The 17,798-nt window shown below is 43.7% G+C and overlaps 1 protein-coding gene across 1 annotated transcript in view; it reads left to right on the top strand.

Moving 5' to 3' along the window:
- LOC136866683 (protein O-mannosyl-transferase TMTC1) overlaps nucleotides 1–17,798 on the top strand; it is a 1,311,771-nt gene that overhangs the window by 905,578 nt on the left and 388,395 nt on the right. Inside the window, exons 9-10 of the mRNA XM_068226807.1 lie at nucleotides 2,038–2,202; nucleotides 10,279–10,392. Of these exons, the coding sequence (XP_068082908.1) occupies nucleotides 2,038–2,202; nucleotides 10,279–10,392 (279 nt within the window). The remainder of the gene's footprint in view (nucleotides 1–2,037; nucleotides 2,203–10,278; nucleotides 10,393–17,798) is intronic.

Here is a 17,798-nt window from a genome sequence, read left to right as displayed (position 1 = left end):
CATAAATAGATCGCTGTGAATCTGATGCCCAAGGTATATCGCACTGTTTTAAGGTCATTAGCATTGTATGTCCAGTTACTTGTAACATAACTAAAAACAGCATACGATGAAAATGAGAATGCTGAAATTGTCCTTAGGAGTCACTCGACTGGGATGAGATGATCAGGGAAATTATAAGCGTGGCCTCCATTGCCGAAAAGATGCTGAAAAAAGAGACTCCAATGGTATGGTCATGTCAGGAGAGAACAGCCCCCTTCTCTGGCAGCAACAGCGTCAATTTCAAATTAAATGGGAAAAGTCCCAGAAGAGGGCCAAAACAAAGATGGTTGGGGACCATCAACAGCGATATGAAAGCAACAGAGCTAAGATCCTTTGATTTACACAACATCGTAAAATTGAGACAGCATGCCAGAAGAGCAAACACTGTAACCTGAAGAGGGAAAATGCCGGGAAAATGAAGAAGAAGAAGAAGAAGAAAATTGCTGAAATACAGTTGTACTTATACTATTCCTCTTCGGGTTTGTGACGCAAGAATTAAAAGTACAAACATAATAACACTATTTCAAAAATACATAGAGAATAGAGGAAACTAAAATAAACTAAAATAATTATTTATTGTATATATTAAATTACAGCGATGCAAAATGAACAGGTTTCTATATACATTACTGTAGGTTGTAATTAACAACAACTTATCTCTTGATTTGCAGTCCTCTGTATTTTAGAAATGTGAATAAGATGATAAACCAAACATTGAAGATGTAGGATTGAATTGGAAATGCTTTACTGCGTGTTTACTCCAAGTCCATGTCAATGGACAATTATAACACAGTTCTGGAGACAGTGGTTATTGGCGCCAAGAACACATAATAAATGCACTGTCTTCAAATTCTGAAGAAAAAAAAAGAGTTGGTATTTATAATGAACTTGATTTCCAGTACATTTTGCAACACGTATTTATTTTCACGTGGCAAAACCCGGATGCTGTCCAAACATACCGTAACAGAGGACAATATCTGGGTGAGCTTAAAATTGTTATAAATGAAGTTTTGCTTCTTCATAATAAAATATTCTGTCGCGAAGGTTAAGAACGTGCTCCTTACACGGTAAACAACCTTCCAACTTCTCAGCGAAGTGTTTATATTCAGGGGAAATATATGCGTCTAGTGGTTGACATCTTTCAATCGTTTACTAATTACTCTTCAATACGATTTGAGGAAGTCGGAATTGACCTTAGTTTCTAATACATATATCCCTTTCAACAGCGGGAATTTAATGAAAATACTAAGCGGGAAATTGCTTTGCTGTTCATGTGAGAATATTTTCTTGTACAGTGTGGTCGGAAACAACGTGAACCGCGAACATGAGTTTTATAGGGTTGATCATACTGATAAATAATTTGAAAGAAATAAGTACATAAACACACACTAACAAATTACTGTCTCAATCCTTATGCCACAGCCTATGTAGTTGTATCTTTCAACCATGACTTGTAGACATAAACAGGTAACTGGAGCGTATCACCGATAGGTGTACACAGCCCGAGTCAGCAATGTGGTGAAGTACAAGGAGACTGAGGGGAAGAGACTTGCGCCCTTGAGCACAGGCATTTCTAGCGCGGGCACTGCGCTTACAGCGGGCAAGCTTTGACACCCGTGGTTTAAAGTCTAGGTCCAAGGAGGGGTGGCCATGGCTCTACCGTGACTCTACGCCTCTGCATTCGGAAGACGGGACAGGGCTGGACCTCACGGCTGGCCCCAACTGTCGGCTGTCCTGAGAATGGTTTTCCGTGGTTTTCCATTCTCCTGCACTAAGGCGAATGCCGAGACAGTTCCTAGTATAGGCCACGGCCGCCAACCCCCTCACCTTCTCCGAGCATCTCCTTCAGGGGAGGAATGACAACATTTTAGTAGTAGTAGTCTATGTCCTGTGCTGTTGGTAGTTTTATTGTGTTCAGCCGTTAACCTTGTACATTCATTTCTCCAGAACTATAGGCTGAAGAGCTTATGGGGCTTTTGCTTTCTTTTCTGTTTATAGCCTAGGCTCCATGCTGCTGGCAGCGTACGGTGCACAGCTGTTGTGGGGAGCCTTACTCCGCCAGAGGGCACTGCTGTTGGCGGCCGGATTTACGTTATTCCTCTTGTTCTGCAGCAGAACTTTGGCGAGAAATCGAGACTGGCTGTCAAGAGAGGCACTTATTCGGTATGTAGTCCTACCCCTAATATATCAGTATTTTGCAAATATTCTTGAAGAATTTTGAGTCCTACAACGCATTCCTTGTTTCAATAGAACATGTGGGTACATTAAATGCAATGTAGTGTGATTACAGATCATAACAGGGGTTACAGAATGTGATTTTTAACATAATTCCCAGGTGTATTTGCTCCACACAGACACCGACTGGAAATAATAGCGGAGACGAAGACCTGTTCTTGACAGAAATGGAATGGTAAAAGAAAATGTAGGCCTACATATTGAGGGAAAATTAGCAAGTTTGAGAACGATTCAAATGTACTTTTCAAACGTTCATCTGGAGGCCTCTAAAAGCATGCATATAATCTGAACTCTTGGAACAGTCCAATTATAATCTAATACTTGTTACCCATCCCTAAAGTGGAATCATATTTTACACTTTTAGGTCATATTTAGCTCATTTTATGGCATATTTGCTTGCATATTGTGTACTACTTTAGGTCATAAACTTCCAAACCCTAACGATTACATACATGGTGGGAATGCACATCTTGATTGCTTCTCTAATTCATTTCTACTCTCAGTACGAAATGTCAAACGGAACACCCATATGAAGGCCTAGTATCATTGATGAGATTTCGTACTCCTTTGCTCTGTGTGATAATACACTGACTGACAGAGCAAATGCAACACCAAGGAGGAGTGGTTCGAAAGGGATGAAAGTTGGGGAAAAAACAGAGTCGGCACGGAAGAATAATTGATGTTTATTTCAAACCGATATGCAGGTTACACAATGCGCACGGCATCGACTCAGTAGGATGTAGGACCAGCGCGAGCGGCGATGCACGCAGAAACACGTCGAGGTACAGAGTCAATAAGAGTGCGGATGGTGTCCTGAGGGATGGTTCTCCATTCTCTGTCAACCATTTGCCACAGTTGGTCGTCCGTACGAGGCTGGGGCAGAGTTTGCAAACGGCGTCCAATGAGATCCCACACGTGTTCGATTGGTGAGAGATCCGGAGAGTACGCTGGCCACGGAAGCATCTGTACACCTCGTAGAGCCTGTTGGGAGATGCGAGCAGTGTGTGGGCGGGCATTATCCTGCTGAAACAGAGCATTGGGCAGCCCCTGAAGGTACGGGAGTGCCACCGGCCGCAGCACATGCTGCACGTAGCGGTGGGCATTTAACGTGCCTTGAATACGCACTAGAGGTGACGTGGAATCATACGCAATAGCGCCCCAAACCATGATGCCGCGTTGTCTAGCGGTAGGGCGCTCCACAGTTACTGCCGGATTTGACCTTTCTCCACGCCGACGCCACACTCGTCTGCGGTGACTATCACTGACAGAACAGAAGCGTAACTCATCGGAGAACACGACGTTCCGCCATTCCCTCATCCAAGTCGCTCTAGCCCGGCACCATGCCAGGCGTGCACGTCTATGCTGTGGAGTCAATGGTAGTCTTCTGAGCGGACGCCGGGAGTGCAGGTCTCCTTCAACCAATCGACGGGAAATTGTTCTGGTCTATATTGGAACAGCCAGGGTGTCTTCCACATGCTGAAGAATGGCGGTTGACGTGGCGTGCGGGGCTGCCACCGCTTGGCGGCGGATGCGCCGATCCTCGCGTGCTGACGTCACTCGGGCTGCGCCTGGACCCCTCGCACGTGCCACATGTCCCTGCGCCAACCATCTTCGCCACAGGCGCTGCACCGTGGACACATCCCTATGGGTATCGGCTGCGATTTGACGAAGCGACCAACCTGCCCTTCTCAGCCCGATCACCATACCCCTCGTAAAGTCGTCTGTCTGCTGGAAATGCCTCCGTTGACGGCGGCCTGGCATTCTTAGCTATACACGTGTCCTGTGGCACACAACAACACGTTCTACAATGACTGTCGGCTGAGAAATCACGGTACGAAGTGGGCCATTCGCCAACGCCGTGTCCCATTTATCGTTCGCTACGTGCGCAGCACAGCGGCGCATTTCACATCATGAGCATACCTCAGTGACGTCAGTCTACCCTGCAATTGGCATAAAGTTCTGACCACTCCTTCTTGGTGTTGCATTTGCTCTGTCAGTCAGTGTATACTCAGAAACATTTCTTGCCCTCTTCGAAGTCTGCCGCTAGATGAAGTGTGCCGTTCCATCGAGTGGCTCCTAATCTTGATAGGAATAATTTATTCAAATGTTCATCATTTTCTGTTTTATAAACATGATTTGCGCAGAAGTTGCCAGAAGCGTAAATTCCGATGTTATGGTGCGTTGTTCTTAAAAAAAAAAATTATGCTGGAAGAGTTCCCATTTGCAAGCTTTAACTTAGTGAGATGCCAAACATTAGAAATTGACTCCAGAAAGTTTAAAGTGAATAGAACAATCTTCTTCGTGGCCTTGATCTCAATTTATTTGTGACGGTACTTCGGATCCCCTTCCTAACGCCAGCTCTATGTCGAGGGATTTTATCACTATTGCGTGTTTCTTTGGTGCTGTGCGTTGGTGAAGATAAATGTATTAATATAAACACGATCACCTAGTCCCAAAGCCAGGGTAAGTAACTATACGCAGTTAAGATCCTCGAATCGGCCGCGAATCGAACTCGGGCCCCTCTGAAACGAAAGCTAGTACGCTAGCCATTCATCCAAGAAGCTGGCCGGGCATGAATGGTACAAACTCCCACATATTAAAAACTAAGAGAAGACAGCAGTAAGCAAACTGACTAAATTCCAGAAGACGAAGTGAACTGCGTGGAGAAAATTTTGTAAGATAAATATGAAGATTGAAAATGATATTTCCTTCGTTTCCAGTTTCAGCCTAAGTGCTCATTCATTGTAACTTTTGCAATAATAGTGAGAATTTGAATTATTTCAAAGCGAGCATATTCAATCCCAAAAACAGTATATCCGACCCGCCGAAGGTACGCACTCTGACGCGAGCCGTGCCGGGCAGAGAACTGAACCGTGGAAGACTTGTAAACAGAAAACAGTACAAATATCAATTACTGTCAAATATAAACGAAATAAATTGCAACGGAAATAAAACGGCTGTGCTATGTGTTTGACATGCCAACTTCACGATATCAATATTATGTAACTGCAGTTCCGATTGGGAATTAAGGGGTTGCATGAAAAAGTGACCCATGATGCAATAAGTAACTTTTATAGAAGCATTTTATTTAAGTTGTTCTCTTATGTAAGGTATGCGCATATGATTGTACAATGAGGTCAATGATTATTAAAATATATAATACTTGTGTGTCTATATCGAGATCGTTGCTGGTATCGAGTCATTTGCAGAGTTATAAAATAACAATCGAATTGATTGATTAAATGCACCACTGTCTTTATATATTTTTCCAGGCATAAATGATTTATTTTGTGCACACATCTGTTTCTTAATATCATGTCTTCATTATCCTTTCTCTGATACGTATAGCGAGGACGTTCCTTAGCAGAAGTCATTCCATTTGTTTGCTCCAACTGATTTAAATTACTACACGTTTCCTGCACGTTGTGAACAATGTAAACACGGGAACAGTTCCAATACATAGTATCTCATTGGGTGGCTCGTATGTTCTATGAAACCAACCCACGGAGTAGCATGAGCTTTAATTCCAATACGATTCTCTCTCCAAATGCAGAAGAGTTCTTTATAAATGATACCCATGTTCGTTCGATGGTTCAAGACCAGAAGTGTATAAAACGGACGCTAGATGACAAGAACTGTCAGAAGAGTTAAGATGCTACAAGACAGTAGGTATGTGGTATGAGCTCCCTTTCAACTGGGCCCCCCAAATTTATTGTTAGGTGGTGACGATCGTTGTGGATGATGTTCAACTGGTTTCACAGTTGTTACAGGCAACTGAATGGCCTTCTGGGAATATCTCAAAACTCTTATGCGGTGTAGAACAATTTAGTGGCCGGAGATAAGACGTAGAATAACCGAGGTTGCTCACCTGTTCGAAATTACACATGGTGTGATATCGTGAAATCTTATATTATTCGGAAGATAGTGGGTTCGAACCCCACTGTGGGTAGCCCTGAAGATGGTTTTCCGTGGTTTCCCATTTACCATTTACCCATTTCCCATGTACCTTAATTAAGGCCACGGCCGCTTCCTTCCCAGGCCTAGCCCTTTCCTGTCCCATCGTCGCCATAAGACCTATCTGTGTCGGTGCGACGTAAAACAATAGCAAAAAAAAAATTATATTCTACAGAAACAAATTCTCGGCAGAGAAGTAGATGTTGACCTCAAAAACCACATCGAATAATCATTGCTATATCTTGTTTCGTACAAATCGAGAGAGACTCCGCGAGTAACATTTCACGTGTACACAGAGGCACGAAACTTAAGAATACCACAGGTTCCTGTAGTCTAATATGACTTCACAATTTTATAAATAGTCTCTATCTTCGCTTCTTCCACTTCCTCCTGCACCCCGTATAAAAATAAACATTTCTTCCTCTCCTGGCCGTATGCTACTGTTTCTCTTTTTAAGCCGTCCACCTCCTTTTCTAAACTTCTTATTCCCTCTGTTGGAACTGCAGTTTCTTCCTCGTTGTTTTTCACTTTTGCTCTTGTTTCGTCTACTAATTCCTGAAACTATTTCTTAATGTTCGCACGTTCCTTCGATTGTTTCCGCATCATATTCTTCATCTGCTCAACCTGGGAAACTTCTTCTGACACCTCCTTTACTATCTTTATTGCTTCCATGTCCTCGCATCCCATGCTGCCATTAGAACTCGGCTCGGAGTTCAATTCCACACCTCCAGTACATAACAGTACTAAAATCACCACTGCTGTCAGCATCGTCTCCATCTTCGTTCCCATTTCCATAACGCTTCCTCCACTGTTAATTTCTTCTCTCTTTATTCTCCCCTGCCATCTTCCTATAGCTGCCCTGTATTGTTCAAGACCAAACATTTTTCGACACTCTTCCCTTCACTCTTGCACTCCCCTCCAGCACTACTCTCTTACACTACCAGCACGCTCGTCCAAGCACGTCTATACTTGTCGCTTGTTCATACTCGACTGATAGTCGAATATCTGCATGATACTGGACAGTTTGTCTGAAGACTAGCATAACGTTTACCTTTAACACCAATTTACTGTATATCGATGCATAGCACATAATATTATGAGTAGTGGTAACGTAGTTCACGCACTCGCAGGAGATCGGCCATGCGCAAATAGGATGTGGGAGCGGTCAGGTGGCGCTGTTGTCGATGTGTAGTGTACATTTGACGGGCATCCAGCTGGGAGTGTTATTGCTGTGTGGCGTTGAAGTGAAAAGTGTCGAATTCACCGCTCTAAAGCATATTTTCAAAAGGTGATCAGCGTTCATTAACATCGAGGTTCCCTTGGCAAAAATGCGCCCGAATGTTATTGAGGATTACGTGAAGCCTGTGTCGAGAATGCATTATCGTATAAGATGCTTGCATGATGGGTCAAGGCGTTCCGTACTTGTCGGAATGAGACTACGGATTTGTACTCCACATGTCGGCCGTCCATTCTTTAAGATCAGATTGACATCGTAAGTGGTCTCGTTTCCGTGGACCATCGATGGACTTTCCGGAAATTATCCATAGAAGTTGGTCTCACTGATCAAACAGTGTGGCACATACTGAGGAACTGTCTTAACATGAGAAAAATTGCGTCCCATTAGGGTCCACACCAAATCATCGACGTACAGAAATGGCACCGGTATGCACTGGCTGGCACCCACCAGGACAAATACCGCAGCGAAGGAGACACATTTCTGCAGCGTATTTTCGCCATTGATGAGACGTGAGCACGAGCCTACGAGCCTGAATTAAAGTGAATGTTGTCACCCAGGTTCGCCACGTCCGCAGAAATTTCGGATACACCCATGTTCATAAGAAACAGAACACCTTGAAACACTAGAGATAGGTAGTTCATATTCCCAGGACATGTTGTCCTGCAGGAGCAATTAGCATTTCAGTCATCTAGGTTCAACATGTGCCCTGTTGCAGAGTAGACACTGGGTCCTCAATGGGCACTGATAACTTCTTCCATGCGTTATGGCATCTACGCGTAGAAGTTGTGAATGACGTCCTGGGGTATAGCCATCCATTCTGCATTCATCTGGTTCCAAAGTTCACCTTTGGTTGTTGGCATTGGGCCACAGCGCCTCACCCGTCGTTTCACCATACCCCACACATTTTCGATAGGCGACAAGTCCGGTGATCGGGCGGGCCAGGTAAACAGCCTGACATCCTGTGACAACAAGAAGGCACGTGTTCGTGCAGCAACGTGTGTTTGCGCATTGTCCTTCTGAAATATGGCGTCTGGGGTGTCGTGCAGAAAGGGTACGGTTACGGGTCGCAGGATGTCATTCACGTAGATCAAACTGGTCACAGTTCCCTGGATACGCACCAACTGTGATTTGTGGTTGTACCCAATAGCACCCCACACCGTAAAGCCTTGAGTTGGCGCTGAATGTCTATTGCGAATGCAGTCAATGTGATGCCTCTTCCCCTGTCTGCGGCCATCATTTTCTAACAAACAGAACATGGATTCGTCCGTCCGAAAAACTATCTGTTGCCAGTCCTGTCCCCAGTTATGTCGTTCCATACACCATTGCTCTCTAGCATGTGTATGCACATTAGTCAAATGTAGGCGGAGAAGTGGACGACGCGCCGGTAACCCATACCGTAATAAACGGAGACGGAGTGTCACTCCTGATAGTGTACGATGTGTTACACAGTTCCATTGTTACGCCAGAGCCCAGGAGGACGCAGATCTGTCCTGCATTGCCATCTCGCATGAAGTGCCGATGTTCTCAGGGGGTTGTCTGGGTGGTGCGACCAGACCCATTTCGTCGTGTTCTACGGCCTTCTGTGGACCATTATGTACCCACCCGTTGCACTGCCGACACACTTCGTCCCATACGAGCAGTAATTTCCCGGATGGATGCATCACGTCCTCTCATGCCAATAATGCGCCCTCTTTCAATCTCACTCATTTGACGGTGCGGTTCTCGCATACATCAGCGAGGCATCCTGCACGTCTGCTCAAGTCACTCTGATCCATTACATTTGGTTGATAGCGACGAGAGTCGCAGGCACATTTTGCCAGTCGGTGGTGGTGCGCCGAGATATCGATGTGGACCTTGAACCTGAGGGCCGACAGGGTTCAAATGCTAATCATTTCTTCAAAACATACTCATGCGCATGTCCTGTGAATATGAACTTTTTATCTCTAGACTTTCAAGATGTTCTGGTTTTTATGATCATGGGTGTACTATTGACGATTTCTGGAGCGACATCTACGTCCGGCTGTGCAGCGCAAACGTCCATGTTTACTGCGCGACGATCACCCTATCGTGTTGCATGCGGTCCACGTCGCAAACAATATCAATCTGTTATTGCAACGGTGGCATTGGGAGGTCTTGGAACACACTAACACGAGTCCTTGTGACTTCGAACTTTTTTCGTAGTTGAACGAACCATTCAGAAGCCACAGATTTCCTGACGAGGCATCTGCACTCCGCGCAGTAGGGCGCTCCGTCGCTGTCATCAACAGAGAACGCCTTGCCAACGTTTCCCAACGTCTTCCCGACATTTGCAGGGGACAATAGTGAAGGAATGTAATGCACTGTACTTGTCATTTCATAAAATGTTGCGTTCTATCAATACTGTCACTATCTTATTTACGACCGGGATTAGTATGACAATCGAAACGCTGGTTTTTAGGAAAGGTATTATTAAGAGTACACGTAGCTGCAGATAGTGGAAGAATGATTTTCAACCGGCATAATCGCTCAACATTATCATTGGTCACAGTTTATGTTCATGCTCAGTAGCTCTGTGCCTCATCGCAGTAAGGTTTTTGATGTACTCTTGGAAAGTGATCACATTCGGTTCTGTCTTTATGCTAGAGAAATATCGCGGTGGTTATTTCTATGGCACTAAGAGTATTCTCAGTGTGTTGTATGGGATTTATAGATAATTATACCAACTAGTGGAACCTTATTTATACCCTCGTGTGCATAAGAAAACATAATAAATTATATGGAATTGTAATTACGACATTTAAACACCTGATTAACTATTTCTTTCTTTGTTCTAGGGCCGGACTAAAGGCTCTGCCTCACAACGCTAAGATGCACTACAACTTCGGTAACTTCCTCAGAGATGAGGGAAATTTAGATCTTGCAGCACAACATTATAAAGAAGCCTTAAGGTGAGTTAATGATTCATTTTACACTTTCTTCGTTTTTGTGATTTAACAAGGAAGAACGTATCATGATTTGCCATTCTGAATTTTCGAAATGAATACTGTAGTTTATCAACTTTTTATATTTTTTATCACAGAAAATAGCCTTTATGTCTTTCCGAAATCATGTCAAGACTACTTTTTTATTTTACATACCAGTTCCACGGAGCGGGAAGTACAAATGCTTTGAATGACGGCAAGGTCAAGATGGGAGACTGTGGATATTGGTGCTGATTGGCGACTTCAATCAATCAATCAATCAATCAATCAATCAATCAATCAATCAATCAATCAATCAATCAATCAATCAATCAATCAATCAATCAATCAATCCTGATCTTCATTTAGGGCAGTCATCCGGGTGGCAGATTCCCTATCTGTTGTTTTCATAGCCTTTTCTTAAATGGCTTCAAGGAAATTGGAAATTTATCGAACATCTCCCTTGTTAAGTTATTCCAATCCCTAACTCCTCTTCCCATAAATGAATATTTTCCCCAATTTGTCCTCTTGAATTCCAGCTTTATCTTCATATTGTTATCTTTCCTACTTTTAAAGACGCCACGCAAATTTATTCTTCTACTCATGTCATTCCACGCCATCTCTCCGCTGACAGCTCGGAACATACCACTTAGTCGAGCAGCTCGCCTTCTTTCTCCTAATTCTTCCCAGCCCAAACTTTGCAACATTTTTGTAACGCTACTGTTTTGTCGGAAATCACCCCGAACAAATCGAGCTGCTTTTCTTTGGATTTTTACCAGTTCTTGAATCAGTTCTGGAATGCCAAGGGCATAAGTGATTGTGTTGTCTTAATCACTGCTATATCACGTAACGTCTTAAAGCCTTCCGTTAATGGCGGGGTGAAAACATGGTTAACTTTCTTTCATTCTTTCTTTCTTTCTTTCTTTTTCTGTTCAGTGTAAACTAATATGAAATTGAGCAAAACTGTTAATCTCGATACAGATGGTTGTTGTAGATTCAGGAGTAGTGTAAGGCTGTGGAGTGGGGTGTGAATTCTCTGAACCGGCGTTATGAAATAAGGTTCGATCGACGGATTGTTAAATAACATCAGTTGAAACGAATTTCATCACCACGAGTCAAGAATGAAATTCATGGCTGGCTGTATGGTCAAGCAATATTTGAAACTAAGTTGTTACACAGAAAATGAATCACCATGAACTATCGCATACGAAATGTCAATTTGTAACCAATCACCTTTATATGACACTTTTACCTGGAGGTTATTGTCCATGGACTCGATGGGATCAGTGCTATCAACTCTGTATCCCTGATGGTAATTTATGAGGAATAGGTTCTGGTATTTTAAAGCGATCACCTGTAATATCTCTTATACTGTTAGTAAAATTGCCGCAGGTCATATTTATTGTTACCGTGTTTTTGCGGTAGGTAGAGGTGAAAGAAGGTGCGGGCTTGAACGGGTCTCAAACTACGGAATCAAAGTTAATGTAAAATTTAACAAGGTTATATTTTCTTTTCAAAATTAAGAAATAACAAGTACGGCAGGTACAGAGTAGCAAGGCAACAAAAGGTGCAATTACAGTATTTACAGTATTTGGGCTTCGAGCCCCGAATTCACACTTCTGGTGCAATTAGCCCAACCTTACTCCAAAATAAGTTTACCAGAGGGGCAGAAAACCCCATTCATGTTCAGGAGCACTTGCTCCAAATTACACAGAAAAGCCTCCTCGAGGCATACAACACTCAATTTTCAAGAACGAGCCACACGCTCTCAAACTTTAAGCCTCTCAAAGGCCACACCAAACTCCACCTTCAAGTTGTCCTCTCAGGACATAGACACAGGGGTAACATACCCAACCTACTGAGATCTATTAAATGAAAAAGGTTAATTACATGATCTCTAAAATAACAATTTGAGAGGAGGCGATCTGCACTCCTAATGTATTTGTTTCAAAACCTAATTTGGCTCTAGGCCACTGATGCAAGGGCTAATCCCATACTACAGAGGTGACTTTAGAAAAGAACAATTTACATTACATTAAGGAAGAATCGGTTGTGAGAAATAAGTTCACCTCAAAGCAATATGAGTGGGAGTTCGAGAGGGTTAAGCACTCTCTATCCCAATATGTAGCTTTAAAAGAGAATAGACGCTAAGAGTAGTTACATTTTAGGAAAGGTTACATGGTGGAAACTCTTCGGACCCGCCCCGAGAGTTAAACTGCTGAGCTAGCAAGAAAAGAAGATATTAAAAGGCCATTACCTGGTTATTGAGCTGCTGCCCGAAGAAAGAGGCGCTTCCCGCCCCCTGCTATGTACTTTACACACTAAAAGTTGGAACAGAAGTGGCACCGAGACCCTAAAATCAGCAGTTTTTATACTCTCGCGGAAAGTTCGAGGCGTTTCAGGGAAGAAAACACCCGCCCACAATCACTTTATTGGTTAGGGATAAGCAGCATATTCAAGTTGGGGGAAGATACATCAGATTGGTCAGAAATTAATTAAAGAAATTCGGGATTGGCTAAATACAAAACAAGGGGAAATAGAGGGGTATACAGCTAACTTAAACAATAACAGACAGAAATTTAACAAGAAACAAACTTTTGAAATAAAAATTTCTCCAAAAAGCAGTTCTTTCACATGGCACTAGGGTGCACCATAGTAGTTTTTCAGTAGTGTCCTCTAGAAGAGAAAGTTCACACTTCTTACTACCGGTAAAACAAAAATACATCAAAAGTGACACAGTTCAAAAACTCCAAAATTTCCAAGTAGTGACATCTTCTGAGAAACTTGTAAATTAATACCGTCGATAAAGTTCGGACTTCCTCCAGCAGAGGAGTTTCAACTGACGCAAATTTTAACTTAGCGGCGTGGAGGTGTACCGCCCGGTACAGACCTCCCCCCCCAAAACTTCCTCCAAGGGTGCCACATGAAATTTGTTTGAAAACCAGGTCCAAGTTTTGATGTTGATATGGAGATTAATTGCAGAAGTATTTATAAAAGTTTCTTAATTTGGTTTGATTCAGTTTCAAAATTTTTGTAGTTACTGGAGAAGTAGAGTCTTTATGTTTGTAGAAGTTGAATTCAGAAGGAAAACTTTAGTTTTTAAAGTTGAGGAAAATTTTCTAAGTCCACCAAATATTGCAGGAGAATATCCAAGAAAAGGTAGTAAGGTTGAACTGGAATGTCCATATAGCTGGGTATGTACTTCAAACGTTGATGATTTTGACGGCCAGACCAGCCGCCACTGCTTGCATTCAGAGGAGGCCGCCCGGGCCCCTCAAGTACCCTGAGATACCGCTCGCCCGCACTATGAGGGGAGCAGAGGTGTAGTAGCACGCCGCGCCCGCGGTGAACATATACAGGCTGCGGGTCAGTAGCAGGTCGTGCGCCGCACATCAGCCTTGGCCGGGAGGAGAGCTCCGGCTCGCCGTGCACATGTCGTCCTCGCTGGGGTCGAGGGGGCCCTTCCTCTATCCCAGACGCGGCACAGTGCCGCGCGGCTGCGGGGGCACTGAAACATTAAAGTTAGGCGGCAGAATTTTTGTTGGACCAGAATAATAGTAGGGTACATTCATTGTGGAGAGGTTGAGGGGCCAGCAGCGTGCAGCAATTCATTTCAGATGCGAGCCACTGTGTGTAGTGGAGCAGGAGACGGGAGCGTGGTAATGGCCGTGGTAAGGACAGAATGGCAGTTTAACTAATCGGGGGAGGTTTACAAAAATGCTTACATATAAAACAAAATATTATAGAAGGGGCAGAATGCCTTAAAAGTGAAAACTCAAAATAATATAACCTTCATAATCCTTTCAAATTATATAAAGCAAGTTGACACCAAAATTTACAATGGTTTCACCTGCGACAGGTGAACCCTAAATATCCTCTCGGTGGCTGGGTTGCTTAATAACAACGTAACCGGTGTAAGGAAATCGAGAATTTTGCACGGCCCATGAAATCTGGGGGCAAGCTTGCCCGCGGGAACAAAATTCTTGACCATCACTTGGTCGCCTACCTTCAAATTGGTGGGTCTCCGTCCACGATCATATCTTTCCCTAGCCTTTTCATGAGATACTTTAAGATTGGCTTTAGCCTTCTTCCAAAGATCTTTGATATTATCCGGATCTATTGACTCAGGTAGAATGTCACTCAGAGACCAGAGGTTAGAGAGCGGCGTATTGGGAACGAACTTGAACATCAAAGAAGCTGGAGTAAACTTGTGAGATTCATGAACCGCCGAATTCAAAGCAAAAGCTAACCAATGCAGGGACGTGTCCCACCTAGAATGATCTTCATGATGACAGGCAATAAGCGCGGACCTGAGATTACGATTAACCCGTTCAGCCAGAGATGGTTGAGGGTAATAAGCCGAAGTCGTCACATGAGAGATGGACAAGTCAAAACAGAATTTACGAAAAAGGTTTGATGTAAACGCCTTAGCATTATCAGACACAATGAACTGGCACGGACCAAAAGAAGCAAAAATAGAATTTAAGCAAGTAATGGTGGACTGAGCGGTAGCCAGCTTAGTCGGAAATAACCAGGAAAATCTTGTAAAACCATCTACGCATACAAAGATGAACTTGTTGGCATTTCCCTTGGACTGGGGGAAGGGTCCTACATAATCAATATACAGGCGTTCCATGGGGCGCGACGCTTGATGCGAAGACAAAAGGCCTACCTTGGTGGACATAGTTGGTTTACTAAGCAAAGAAGATTTACAAGCTTTTACTAGTTCACGGATTTCACCGTCCATACCCTTCCAGATGAACATTTCACGAATCTTCTCACGAGTTTTAAAGATGCCTAGATGCCCTCCTAATGGGGTTTCATGATAATACTTGAAGATCATAGGTACAACAACCGCTGGAACGACAACCTTCATCATCTTATCATGCCTGGATGGGCAACATAAAACACCATTCCTCAGAACATAAGGGACGACATGATCCCCAGAAGAAAGGGTTTCCATTATCGGAGCCAGCGTCGGATCTTCACGTTGGTATTTCTCGATATCCCTAAAGAGCATAGGAGCATCAGTTAAGATGGCATTAACATCAGATAGTATGGACTAGGGAGGTGATGAACTGTCGACCGGTTCATGGGTCTCGATGTCGTTGGAAAACATACGGCTGAGTCCATCAGCAACAACATTTTCGGTACCTCGGATATGCCTGACATCGAATTGGAAGGCAGAAATACGGATGGCCCAACGGGCTATACGACCAGTACGACGCGGCCTACATAAGACCCAGCTTAAGGCTTGATTATCTGTCTCCAGGTCGAATTTGACATGTTCCAGATAGAGACGGAACTTTTCTAAGGCAAATAAGACTGCCAAACCTTCGAGCTCATAGATGGAATACTTGGCTTCTTGAGCCGACAAGGTCCTAGATGCATAGGCGATGGGTCGCCTCCCTAGTTCAGTCTCTTGAAGAAGGACTGCAGCTACTGCTGACGACGACGCGTCGGTTTGGACGATGAATTTCTTTGAGAAATCAGGCATAGCAAGTACAGGGGCATTACAGAGAGCTAATTTAAGATCTTCAAAAGCGGCTTGTTGAGAAGGTCCCCACTCGAATTTGATGCCTTTCCTACGAAGAAGGTTCAAGGGCGCCGCTCTATTAGCGAAGTTAGGAATGAACTTCCTGAAGAAATTCACCATACCAATGAACCTGGCGATACCTTTAATGTCCTTGGGAGGTTTAAAATCACGGATGGCCTGTGTTCTAGAATGATCGACGGCAACACCATCAGGTGACACAATATGCCCTAGGAATGACATAGAGGGCTTAGCAAAGGCAATCTTGAACAACTTGACAGTTAACCCAGCCTTACGAAGGCGATTGAGAACTTCTCGTAGATGATCTAGATGTTCTTCAAAGGTCTCCGAAAATACGACGACATCATCCAAGTAGTGATACAAGTACTCAAATTTGATGTCGGAGAAGACCCTATCTAGCAGCCTAGTGAGTACAGCTGCTCCCGTGGGGAGCCCGAAAGGCACGCAGTTGTATTCGTATAAATTCCAGTCCGTGGCAAACGCTGTAAGATGTTTAGACTCTTCCGCTAGGGGAATTTGATTATAGGCCTGATTCAAGTCCAAGATAGTAAAGAACTTGGCCTTACGAAACCATGAAAAACAAGAATGAAGGTCAGGAAGGGGCACAGATTGTAACACCACCTTCCGATTGAGAGCCCTATAATCAATGACAGGCCTGAAGCCACCTTGGGGTTTCGGGACTAGAAAAATAGGCGAAGAATACGCCGACTTAGAGGGTCTAATAATACCATCCTTCAACATCTGATCGATGATTTCTTTCAGAGCCTTCATTTTTGGTGGAGATAGCCTATAAGGTGGAAAACGGACAGGAATCGAATCCGTGACCTCAATTTTGTATTCAATAAGGTCAGTAACACCAAGAGTATCAGAGAACACCTCTGGAAATGACTGACACAACTTACGAATACTATCAGCCTGCTCCTCAGGAAGATGTCTAAGGTCTAACAACAGCTCATCCTGGGTAGGCGAAATAGATGAACATGATACAGAATTACACTTTAACAAAGGACTTTTACAATTGGACGCAAATTTGAATGTGCACGACTTACTCTGAAGATCGAGCACAAGACCAGTGTGAGAAATGAAGTCCGCTCCCAGTATGATGGGGCAAGACAAGTGCTTAGCCACAAACAGTTTGGTTTTCCATGTAAATTTAAAAATACGAATTTTGACCTGTACAGAACCTAGAATTTCTAATGGAGATGAATTAGCCGAAACATATTGAACAGTAGATGAGCCATAGTCAGGTAATTTACAAACAGACTTCAATTTTGAATACCATTGGTCCGAAATAATTGAACAAACACTGCCTGAATCTAATAGAGCGGTTATAGGCTCGTTATTTAACTCAATCTTAAGAAAAGGAACAGGTGCGGGGGTATCAGCCGCAATCCTAAGACACTCTTTGGGGCATTCAAAAGATGGATTTGCAAATTGAACGTTCCCTGAATTTACGACCTTTTTGCCAGGGGTTGAGCCTTGGGAAGCAGAATTAGTCGACTCAGCCGAAGCCGCTAGTCACATTTTATTATTGGCATTGGTGGAATTTGCAACAGAAGTTGAGCAGGAGGGGGTGCTATTTGAGTTTGGGCAATTCTTGGCAATATGTGAGAAAGCCCCACATTTAAAACAGCCTTGTGGTGAACCAGCTCCATTATTTGCCCTACTAGACTTGATCAGTGGACACTTATTGCGAAGATGGTCAGGCGACCCGCAAGCATAACATTTACGGGGTGTGACTGATCGGCGAGGTGGAGGCCGAATATTACTAAAAGAAGGCGGGGGTTCTTTCGCGACACGCAAGGAATCGGCGTATCTCACTCCTTCCGCTGAGACGGCT

The sequence above is a fragment of the Anabrus simplex genome, chromosome 3, assembly GCF_040414725.1.
Source record: "Anabrus simplex isolate iqAnaSimp1 chromosome 3, ASM4041472v1, whole genome shotgun sequence".
Taxonomy (NCBI): Eukaryota; Metazoa; Arthropoda; class Insecta; order Orthoptera; family Tettigoniidae; genus Anabrus; species Anabrus simplex.
The sequence above is the reverse complement of the archived record's forward strand: the minus strand, read 5'-3'. Positions and strand labels throughout refer to the sequence as shown.